At 42.8% G+C, this 12,265-nt stretch overlaps 1 protein-coding gene across 2 annotated transcripts in view; it reads left to right on the plus strand.

The window, feature by feature from the left end:
- The window catches only part of ZMAT4 (zinc finger matrin-type 4), a 347,224-nt gene that overhangs the window by 188,019 nt on the left and 146,940 nt on the right, over positions 1-12,265 (plus strand). For both annotated transcript variants that reach the window (XM_040452367.1, XM_040452456.1), the window contains exon 4: positions 1,831-1,987. In XM_040452367.1, coding sequence (XP_040308301.1) covers positions 1,831-1,987 — 157 coding nt within the window. The remainder of the gene's footprint in view (positions 1-1,830; positions 1,988-12,265) is intronic.

Raw genomic sequence — 12,265 nt, forward strand, 5'->3', positions numbered from 1 at the left:
CTTTCTTTCTTTCTTTCTTTCTTTCTTTCTTTCTTTCTTTCTTTCTTCTTTTTTATATGCAAGGCCAATATCCTCTAGCATATAGGGTAAAGTACCAGTTGGGTCTTTCAGCCCTCATGAGGTATCCACTCCTTATTTACTGGGCTCAAACCCTTCAGTAATTTCCTGATTTGTAATTTCCTGATATTCCTGGGCTTTACCCCCTGCATGGGTGCTGTGGCATCTCCTAGGCCTGGTTGCAGAAGTAGGTGATGAAAAACCAACTCTTCCTGTACTGCTTAGTCCAGTTAGTTTCCACAGTATATACCACAAAGGTGTAAAAGTGTTGGTGATTTTTTTAATTTTAACTGAGTGTAAGGGGAAAACTCAAAGTAACTCAAAGCTTTAAATCATCAGCAAGGATCACTCAGTGGACACAGCCCCATGCCTTACCCAGGTTTCTTGCCCTAAGTGTTTTCTCTGTCCAGGAAAGGACCTTTATAGGGGAGCTCCTCGTCTGTATACAGGATCTATTTCCTCAATGGCCCCCCACCTCCAAACGGAACACTTCTTAAATCTCACCCATTAACTCTGATAAAAGGGTTGGGGAGACACACTAAGATTTAATAATCTGAGGTGAAGAGAATAAATGGCAGTAGGTGCCCCCACACCCCTCACTACACTTCTCCCAAAGACGAACATTAATTATGAGAGCTATTACCGATGAATGCCATAAGGAGGAAGGAGTTAGTTTTCTGACTGCCACTTAATTTGCAAGGCAACATCTCTCTAGCAGTCTGGACATCTTATTGTTCTGCAGAAAATATACAATTCCCTTTTCCCATCCTAGCCCCACCTTCATCCTCTCCTTATGCTATTTTACATTGCATTCTTTGAGCCTGCTTGGAATAAGAGAAGGGGCTATTGTGGGGCCAGATCCTCATCCAAGGCTGCTCTTTAACAAAAAGATGCTTTGCTATGACTGTTCCACTGAGGATTAGATTAACTCCTTATCTGAGTCTGCCTTTCTCTCAGTCTCTAGGCTGGAGGAGAGCCCAAATTTTCATTTTCCCCTTGTATAATATAAGCAATTGGTGATCTTTGTGCACAATAGCCAGGTCACATGATCTGACAAAGGATTTATTTTTTTCTGAATCATGATTCATTTCCATTGTCTTGTCTTACAAAAGAATAAAAATCAAGCTGGATTTAAGTATTCTGTGCCATATTTAACTAATCACCTTTCCCAAAGAAAAGGAAATTACACACACTCTCCTAGAAAATTCAGCCAGCATGGTCATCATAGCTTTATGATATACACTCAAGTTAATTATGAAAAATGTTCAACTTCCTAAAGAAATCTTAAAAAAGAAAATCTTGAACATGTGGCCATGTATCCTGGTGAGGCTAAAATTGGTGAAAGACAGAGCTGAATGCCAAATGATAATTTCTGCTAAATAATTCAGGTCATCTGAACTCTGATATTTTACTTACTTTAATGAGCATAATGGGTGCAATTAGAGACCATTTCCCTCATGGTGCCAGACACAATGTGCTCTCACCTAATTGTGGGCCCTGTTTTTCTTTGGACAACTCATATCTGCGCATGTGTCTTATATTCCCTGTGTCTGGCAAGAGTAGCCACCAAATAAATGTAGGTTGAAGTCAGTAACTGAAAATGTTTGATAATGATTATCATGAATAAAAAAAGGTTGCAGAGCAAAAACTAGACAATTCAATAAGAAAGTTTTTGGTACATCTCATTTGCAACAGAATGGAATGGGGAAAAAAAGAAATTTTAAGACTTCGGGTTCTTGCTAATGTTTTTTTCTCTCTCTCTCTTCTTTGCAGGGAAGTGATGCTGATATGGTGGATAAGAATAAGTGCTGTACACTCTGTAACATGTCCTTTACTTCGGCAGTGGTGGCTGACTCACATTATCAAGGCAAAATCCATGCCAAAAGGTTAAAACTGTTGCTAGGAGAGAAAACCCCATTAAAGACCACAGGTATGTGTATGAAAATGATCATGGGAGATACTGAAGTCCAGGAACCATGCCTATCCCATTAATTGTGCTTCTTCTTCAGAAGAGGCTGCCTGAATAGAACCTAATGGTAGATAGCCTTCAAAACCTAAAGGAATGGGACAGCAGACTTTGCTGTCATCAGAGGGTTATACATAATTGCACATTCTCATTCTCTCACCCTGGCTCCTTCAGATTAATAATTCAGCAGCTGGCATCTTTTGCAAGGCTGTTTACATCCTGCAAGATGTTGTCTATCATATTTATCATATATTATATAAGATACTATACCTATTACGTAAGGAATGCTATTCTTCTTAGCTTCAGTGTGTAATTCGTATGGAATAGGTAGTGTATTGTGTAGAGTGGGTATATTCACTGTCTGTGTCAGTATGATGCAGGATATCATCCTGCTCTTATCTTGGTGAGGGTGTGGAGGAGGAAAACTGTGGTCTTTAAAATGCTTCTTTGCAGACAACTAAGGTATTTCCCCCCCCCCCCCCCCCCCCCCCCCCACCGAGGTGACATATCTTTTGTCTATGATTCCAGCCTATTAACTTCGACAAGAAGAAGCTTAATTATTGATAAAAGATCATTTGACCCTGTAATTGCTTAACTAAAATAATTCTTCATAAGTGTATCAAATTATGAAACTAAACTACTGTTGATGTTGAATCAAGTTAGACTATTTGGACAAGGTTTAAATTATGGTGAGGATGTTACTAGCCTGGGTTATAATCCCAAGAAGCTGGGGATATATTTCATGATGTCTACTCTTCCAATGCAATTAAAATTTAGCAGTGCATTTTATCTTTTTGTCTAATGAATCATGCATAAATCGTGGGAGTAATTATTTTTTAAATGGTATTTTGGAGATTGGAGAGAGCCTAAAACAATACTTGGCTTTTATTCTCGCCAGTGTTTTCCTTAAGAAAAATATCTTCTTTCACCTAGAGAATAGCAAGGAATATTTTCACTATATTTTTCTACTTAGTTTAACTGAAGGATATTGTTTTTGTGAAGGTGGCTATGACATTCAGATACAGGATGGGGTTGCGAAACACCTGAAATCTGGAGCCGAGCTCAGCTTGTTCCTGGGCACACTCCGTGTGTTAGCATTTTATAAGCAGCCACTCAGTTGAAACTCCTTATTCTTGCTCTCTAAAAGGTTGGATATTCACCTTGTAACCTACTCCCCAACAAATTTCTTAAAATAGACACCTCAAAGAAACCGTCACTGGAAAATTTCTACCTGTTTTCCACGAATGAGTAACTAGCCCATTTGTTCTTTCTGCCTAAGCAGAGAATTGCTGTTAAATTTAATTTTGGAGGTAGTGATGGGAGAGGAGAAGCTGGATCTTTGTTTATCATGTCAATTAGCAAAGGGGAGAGTTATTCTTTCTGTAAGGAAAAAAAACACCACATGGCACAAATGGTTCTTTGTGAATTTAAATACATCCTCCAGATAAGCAAGTGCCAGTTTGTTTTTCTGAATTCAAATACCCTCCGAGCTGGTAAATATAACTTGGGGGTAATTTGTTAGTTCCCAACAGTATATTCCCAAGGAAAAATCAGGAGCACTTAAACTGCACCCTTTACTCAATGACTTTGTCTTGGTGTCCACAGAGCTGGCCCAATCCTCAGTATGAGCAAAATCACATTGCCAGTTAGGGAAGAAGGGGAGGGAGGGAGGGTGGGAGGTAAGTAGCTTGATCCACTTGTGGCTTGGGGCTGAGGAAACAGATTTCAGTTGCCTTATGCCTGCATCTCCCTCTCTCAACTAGCTCATGGTTCTTGGGCTGCACATCCCCTTCTGTAGCTCAGGCTCTCACCCATTCTCTTGGAAGCTGCTTACAGCAGAAAGGGTCTTGGAAGATGGCAACACCAAACAGAATTAGAGGGTCTGGGAGGCTAAATTGGTCCCTAGGCTTGGGTTAGTGTCAACCCAGCTGCTGGCAGGGAGCAAAGGAAGCAGTGTATCCTTCTAGAGCCAGATGAGTCATTAGGTACAAGTATAAGCAGAGAGTAGGCATTGGGAGGTGTGGCACAGGATAAGGATTTGAGGGCTTAATAGGAGAGTGGAACCTAGCAACAGAGAATCTGGATACAGAGATCCTGCAGAGACTCAAGCTGGGTACCAGCATCGGAAAGTGGGGCAGGTGGTAGCAGGGCCCTGGCTTCAGGCTGGTGAAAGTAAAGGCTGTTGAGAGAGTGACAGGACACCATTATTTAAGACAAGAGTACTGAGCTGGAAGTCAAGTATAAGGAACAAATCAGGAACCTGGTTTCCAGACCAAGGATATATAGGTTGAGGCTTGGTCTTACACACAAATTCAGTTACTGCAAGTAAGGATAAGGACCTAGAGGCACCAGAAAAGAATACCCAGTCATGGGCTTCCTGAGCTACTAAGCTAAATCCCTCCAGTTTGTGAATAGAGTCAGGATTGCCTGACGTTTTTTCTTGCTGCTGGAGGCCAAGCCCAGTGGCCATTCTTGAAGGACGTCATCCTCAAAGCTGTGGCTGCCCGATGCACATCTAAGAACTTCTCTGCATACTCCATCAGATTGGCTTGAAATTATTTATGTAATGAAAACCAAAGGAAAAAAAAAAGAACACATAAAACCCAACCAACTGAATTAAGGTGCTAGAGAGAAGCGAGTCCCCTGCTCGGGGATGCTGTGTAAGCTACCCCTCCAAGAATAACAGGCTCTTGAACCAGAGTGATTTCTGGGTAGGGATAATTGAAGCACAAGTCACTGCTTCCCCCAGCTACTCCGTCTGATGAGGGTGAGCAATCGGTATCTGTGAATCATTACCTTTCCGCCTACGCAAGATGTGCTTTGATCAAGCATCAACTGGATATCCTGCAGAATTATTGCAGTTTGAGTTGTCTTCTCCAGATGGGAGCATGTTTACTAGAATTTCTGAAAAGCTTGACAGACCTGCTGGGACAAATACCAGTTCCCATTCTTGTTGCTTAGTGCATTTCAGAATCTCTTTTCCTGTTCATGCTTTTCTAGGTCCTGCTGCAAGATGAAAGCTTGAGGAGAATTCTAGGCTCCCCTGTCTCATAGGGTCAGTGGACCTCAGCATGGAGGTCTTGGCCAAATCAGAGGCTGACTACCTGCTGTAGTCAGGTCATTTGCCACACTGTGAGAAGGATTTAGAGGAGGTGTGGGTCAGAGGCCAGAACAGTGAAGGTCATGAAAATCCTCTCTTTAGGGGGAGAATAAAGGAAACAGGGGTGGTTTACCATGGAAAACAGATTGCTCAGGGGCAAATCTTTGGAAAGTCATCATGGGAAAAAAGAGATTTCTGGGGTGTGTGTGTGTGTGTGTGTGTGAGAGAGAGAGAGAGAGAGAGAAAGAGAGAGAGAATGTGTGAAAACATGTGACTATGTATGAGAATATGAGTGTGTGCATGAGTGTGAGTGTGTGAGAATATGTGTGTGTGATTGAGAGTGTGTATATGTGTGTGCATGTGGGAGTATAGAGAGCATTTGTGAGAATATGAGAAAGTGTATATGTATGAGTGTGAGAATATGTGAATGTGTGTGTGAGGGAATGTGTGAGGATATGTGTGTGTGTGAATGTGTGTGAGACTATGTGAGAGTGTGCATGTGTGAGTGTGAGACTGTGAGCATATGAGAGTGTGTGTTTGCATGTGTGCATGAGTGTGAGAGAATTTGTGAGAATATGTGAGAGTATGTGTTTGTGTATGTGTGTGTGTGCATGAATGTGACTGTGTGTGTGAGTGAGGGAGTGTGTGTGTGAGCTTGGATGCAACAAATGTACCCAATGAGTAGGTAGAACATTAAGGAGTCAGATCTGAGCTCAAGATAAGAAAAAGATTATTAAGATTCAGAGATACTAGATTTCTGTAATGAAACCAAAAGGAAACCCAACCAACTGAGTCAGGATGGCGGAGATGGCAATGCCTGCTCAGGTACTCTGTGTAAGCTGCCCCTTCCAGAGTAACAGGTCCTGGAGCTGACATAGGACTGGGGCGTGATGGGTGACAGGGGGTTGGGGAGGGGTGTTGAAGCAGAAGCTGGCTGATACTCCACAGGGCATTTCCTCAGGGGGGTCCAGCCTGGGACATTGGCCTAGATGACATTTAAAATCCTTCCAACCGGATTCTCAGCCTGATACTACCTGCAGGCTTGACCCACTGAGCCGATAGGCAGAAAGAATGTTGGCCTGGGAGTCGGGAGATAGGAGCCCAGGCCCCAGCTTGGCCTAGGTGCCGTGTGATCTCTGCTAGGTTTGTTCTCCTTTCCAACCTCAGTTTTCTCATCTGTCATTTAAATCTAACACTGGATGTGTTTACCTCACAGGCCCTTTTGCAGAGCAAACAATAGATTTAAAGAGCTTTGGAAAGTAGAAGGTGAACATGTGGTAAATAAGTTGATGGAGGTGCAGCCCAACTCCTTTCTTCTACCAAAGACTGACTTCCTGGTTAATGTGGGGTTGTTCAAATACTACCTCAGGAACAGCACACAGGGACACTGTGTGTGTCTCCTTGGAGGCAAGTCTTTCTGGGATGAGTTCCATGAACCGAAGCAGGGCCTGGCACAGGAGCTGCCCACTGGAGTGAAGCAGCGCTGGTGGGCATGGGGGGAAGGGCTGGCCATGGAGCTGAGGAGACTGCTGGGCGGGAAGGGGCGCTATCGGGAGGAGAGAGACCCCATCACTAAGCTGGGGGCAGGACCCTGGATCTGGAACTGGTAACTGGCAAGTAGATGCAATAGTAAATCATTTTTAGGATGAGAACTCAAGATCTCTGGAGGATAAAAGGAGGAACCAGACACCCCATTGAGAGCCCTGAGAGGGCATAGATCTCAGAGATGTGGAAGAAGCTCTGTTAGCAAAGCAAAATGCAGAATGATAAAGGGCCAGAGGCTGATGCCAAACCTTAGAGGTCAGGCTGCATCTGTTTTAGTTCTGCATCTGTAAGGCTGGGATCTGGCCCTGGAAGCCCCTCACAGGGAGCTGAGTCTGTGGGTGAAAGTGAGCACTTCCAACAGAATGAGGAGGACAAGTAACTAGACAGAGCCATGCACTGCCTGATAGCTTCATTCTGGGGTCCTGTGCACTTCGCTGTACTTTTTCCCACGTGGCTGCCTGGGTGGCCTACAAGGGTATGTTCGATGACTGCAGATCTGCCAGTGATCGAGCCTCCAGGGCAAGATCACTGACTGTGGGAGACCAAACAGTGGTTTCTAAAGATGTCCATGTCCCAGTCCCCAGAACCTATGAATATGTGTTACACAGCAAGGAGAAATTAAGATTCCCTATGGCATTAAGATTTCTGACATCTAGAATGATAATATAATGAGGTTGTTGTAAGCCACTAAAATTATGGTAGTTTGTTAACTGCAGCCACAGGATAGACACTGACCTAAGTAAGCCCTTGGCCAAAGAAGGCACTTCCGTATGTACCTCTCACATATCCACCTTGGGGAACCTCAAGTGCAATGTAGATAGCGCTCACATAACTCTTGTCAGGGGATTGCCTGAGGGGCAAAAGGTCTGTCTTTGTGTCAGGGTCTATTCCCGAAACACAATTTAATACTATACTGTACAAAACTTCTGGTCTATTTCCTATGATGTCAAGGTGAATTTCTTTTTTTTAAATAATTTTTTTTAGTGTTTATTATTTGTGAGAGAAAGATAGACAGAGCATGAGCTGAGGAGGGGTGGAGAGAGAGGGAGACAGAATCCAAAGCGGACTCCAGGCTCTAAGTGGTCAGCACAAAGCCTGATGCAGGGCTCGAACTCAGGAACCAAGAGATCATGACCTGAGCCAAAGTCAGACATTTAACTGACTGAGCCACCCAGGGGCCCCAAGGTGAATTTCTTTTCCTAGCGTGCAGGAGCCTGTACAAGTTAACTTTTCTATACCTCCAACCTCATTTCTTCTATCTTCTCTACACACAGGCCAAACAGGTCTCCTGCATCATCAGCCCTCTGTGTCTTCCCTCCTACCGTCTTATATCCAAGATGCCCTTTTCCCTCTACCTGTTGTAGATCTCAATACATTCATCTTCCAAGGCTCAATTCAGGTCTCATGCCATCTCTGAAATCTATCACGGCTGCTGGCAATACGAGTATGGCATGGGCTTTGAAGTTGGACATATCTGGGTCCCATCCTTTATTAGCAGAGGACTTCACTTGCCTCAGCCTCCTTTTCCCAATCTGTACAGTGGGTATAATGCTATTACTTATGTCAAGGGTTTTCCGTGATAATTACATAAGCTGATTAATAGATATAAAATGCTTATCACAAAGAGCTCAACCAATCTTAGTTCTGTCCACTGAGGAAATGGAGCTATTTTTATTTATTCTCCTCTGAACTCTGTGCCATATAATTTTGCACTTAAAATATCTTACTGTCCATTGTCCAAGGCCGTGTCCCTTGGGTGAGTTTTCTTCACCCATTGGTCTATAAGCACTCTTCACAGAGGAACCACATCTCCACAGTTATTCTGAATTCTGCCACATTCCCATACACAAGCTTGCCTGCCATGTTCTTCTCCATGACAGAGAGTGACAGAAAAATGTAACCTGGTGTTCAGTCCATGCTTGAGGACAAGTACAAGCGTACAAGTATGGGCTAGGGTATGAGGTCACAGAAACCTGGGGGAAGAGAGGAATCAAAACAGCCACAGAAATCTGCCAAATGAAACATTAATCCAGTGTGATTGGACAGACAGGAGGAAGGGTAGAGCTAATAGAAGTAAGCAGGAGACCATATTTGAACAGAGGTTAAATTGGAGGATAGGAGAAATAGTCTGAATGCCCAAAAGGCTGGCCACTGAGGCTTTGGATAGTGTGCTGGGGGCGTTGGATGTGTGTTAGGAGGGAGCTAATAAAGGTGCTGTCCTGGCTGTCCAGGGTGTGGACTAGCTGATAGCAGTGGTATTAGGAAGAAGCACAGCCAGTGCAGAGGCTGGGGGTAGGGGCAGATATGAGCTGTGAGCCCTGAAGATCTCAAGGTAAGGATGAGGGAAGATCAGGAGGTGGGGAGGAAAGTTGAGTTGGGAATCCAAGGGGCATCAGACATGTCAGGTCTGACAAGCAGGAAGAACAAACTCAGGGCTGGGTGACTCTGCAAAATCCATCATTGTCTGTGGCCTCAATTGCCCTAGCCTCATGTAAGGCAGTGCATGAGCTCAACAGATGCTTGTAGGTTTGTCACTGATGCTTCAAGAGGTGGCTGTGGGAAGTCTTGGCTGGCTCACAGTGGAGCTACTCACTGAGTAGAGGTTCAGACAGCTCCAGTCCTTCTAGGCTTTCTGGCCAAAGGTAGTTCATATTATGTGGAGCATGGGTCCTTCTGCTGGTGATTGACTCACCCAACAAAGCTGGAATTCTCAAACAGATAATGTCCACCCTAAGGGATAGAAGTAATTTCTCTGTCAAAGTTGAAATTCCCTCTTTGGGTATCTGCTATAAGGGAATTCATAGCATGGAGGGGTTTGTTTTTTTTTTTTAAGTTTATTTATTTTGAGAGAGAGGAAGAGAGAGCATGCAAGGAGTGGCAGAGAGAGAGGTACAGATAATTCCAAGCAGGCTCTACACTGTCAGTGCAGAGCTTGACACAGGGTTCGAACCCATGAAATGCGAGATCATCACCCGAGCTGAAATCAAGAGTTGGATGCTTAACCAACTGAGCCATTCAGATGCCCAATAATATGGAGGTTTCATTTCATTATTTTCTTAGCTTAGTTTCCCTTAACAAACATCTTGTGTCCTGAGAATAAGAAAGTGAATAAGACACTCCTTGCACTCCAGAGGCTCCCCATGTAGTAGGAGAGAACACAGGCACTGGAAAACAATATATGACACAGTGTGAATGTCTACAAATACAATAGGATATTGAAGAGAGGTCAAACTAATTGTGGTTGGAGATGTCTGAAAAGAATTTATGAGGAGAGACCTTAAGTAAGGCCTTAATAACCATCTAACCAGTGGGGATTGTTAGGGAAAGGTCTCAATTCCTCAAAGGAATCCTTTTTCTAGACCGGGGCTTCTCACTCAGCAGTATGACATTCTCAGTTGGGGGAGGGGCTGTTCTATTTAGCAGCATCCCTGACCTCTACCCAATAGATTCCAGAAGAGCCCCACTAGTTGTAACAATAAAAAAAAAAAAATGTCTCTAGACATTGCCAAGTGCTTCCTAGTGGGCAAATCTGACTCTAGTCAGGAACCACTGATCTAAATCAGGGATTAGCAAACTTTGGCCTGAGGACCAAATCTGATCTGCTGCCTACTGTCTGATCTGACAGCCAAAAATGTTTGTTTGTAAATGGTTTAAAAAAAATCAAATATTTCGTGACACAGGGAAAGTATATAAAATTCATATTTCAGTGTCCATAGATAAAGTTTTATTGGGACACTACCATACACATTCACTTACCTTCAGTCAAGACCATTTGGGGGCTACACTGGCAGAGCTGAATAGTTGTGACAGGATACATATGGTCCACAAAGCCTAAAATATTTGCTATGTGGTCTTTTCCACAAAAGGTTTGTTGATCCTGACAGCGAATGATCTCAAGGAAGAGGCAGCACAGAGAAAATGGTGCTGGTGTGGGTTTATACACAAAATGCCAGCATTTTCCTGGGCTGTACACCTGTGAGGAGCAGGGGAAGCACTGGAACAGGGATCAATGGATTGATGTGACTGAGGGCAGAGGAATGTTTGAGACCTCTACATTGGGGAGGTACTCCGAGAACTGAGAATGAAGAAAACCCAGGGTCTTCCCCTTGTTGAGAGCAAGAAAGGTCTCCAGAGAAGCTATAAGACTTGAGTGACAGCTAATGTCTCCAATAGGTCTAAAATTCTAAGATATTTGTGAAAACTAAACAGATAAATATTACCCAGATTTTGCCAACATCCTAATATAGTTGTAATTCCTGAGTTTTAGTACTTACTTGAAATCTATATCAAGTACTTACTTGAAAACTATATTAGTTTCCTAGGGCTTATGCAACAAGTTATCATAAGTTGGGGGGCTTAAAATAACAGAAATTATTCTGTTATAGTTCTGGATGTTGAAAGTCCACGATCAAGATGTGGACAGGGCTGTGCTCTGTCTGAAGGCTCTAGGGAAACCTCCTTCCTTGCCTCCTCCTACCTTCTGGTGGCTGCTGGCTTCCCTTGGCATTCTAACTTTGTGGCTCCAATCTCATATGCCCATCCTCTCTGTATATCTCTGTGTCCTTCCTCTTACTTTAAAGACACCAGTAAGGCCCGCCCTCATTCACTATGACCTCCTCTCAGCATAACTGATTACATCTGCAAAGACCTGGTTTCCAAATAAGTTCACATTCTGAAATTCTGTGTGGACATGAATTTGAAATGTGAGTGGGGGCACTATTTAACACCTTACCCAAGCCAACTTCTTTTAAGTGATGGTACATGACACAGGTCACAGGCCCTAATATTATGCTTGCTAGCTAGTGTTTTTCCCCCTTTTCTCATGATAAACCCATACAAACAAGATAATTGAAACAAGAATGGGACTTTGTTCTTACTCAAAATTCTAAAGAAGACATCATTTAGCTGTTCTTAAAATTTTGTTTTCAAAAGAATATGAATTGTGTAGTAGAAATCCAAAGCATAGAAAAAAAAAAGTTTTAAACCACAAGTATTCCCCCACCATCTACCATTAATCAAAGTGAAATTTTAAGATTATCTGTAATCTCAATAGTTAGGTATCGTATTTAGGATTAACAAGAAAATTAATTTGCGTATGTGGTAGACACGTTAGTCATCCAAAATCCATTTGCTTCCTGCATTCCCCAGACTTTGAGTTAATCGTGTGTAGATGTAATGTGCATTAATTTAAGACCAGGCTACAAGACGGAGGAGGGCCATTCAACCTACATTAGACTTTTCAAGAACAAGAAAGATGCCTTTATTGTGATACTTTGGGGTATCTAATCTATCCTGGTTGATTCATTGTCCCTTAAAGTTACTGTTTCACATATAAACTTTTATGAATACATCTATCATTCTTAGCAAAAATGGATATTGAGCACTCTCTTTTATGTAATTCTCAGACATCATTGGTTTGACAGGAAATGGCATTAGACTCAGCAGTAAACTTTCTTTCATTTTTGACCCTTAAGAGTTTGAAGTTCTTGTGATGTGTGTATGTCTTAACAGTAGAAGATTGAGAGAATAGTTTTGAAGTGTGTTCCAGAGGCATTACAGCATAATGGCTCTGATGATGAGTGCATGTAGACCACTTC

The sequence above is a fragment of the Herpailurus yagouaroundi genome, unplaced genomic scaffold (assembly GCF_014898765.1).
Source record: "Herpailurus yagouaroundi ecotype Mexico unplaced genomic scaffold, PumYag 28, whole genome shotgun sequence".
Taxonomy (NCBI): Eukaryota; Metazoa; Chordata; class Mammalia; order Carnivora; family Felidae; genus Herpailurus; species Herpailurus yagouaroundi.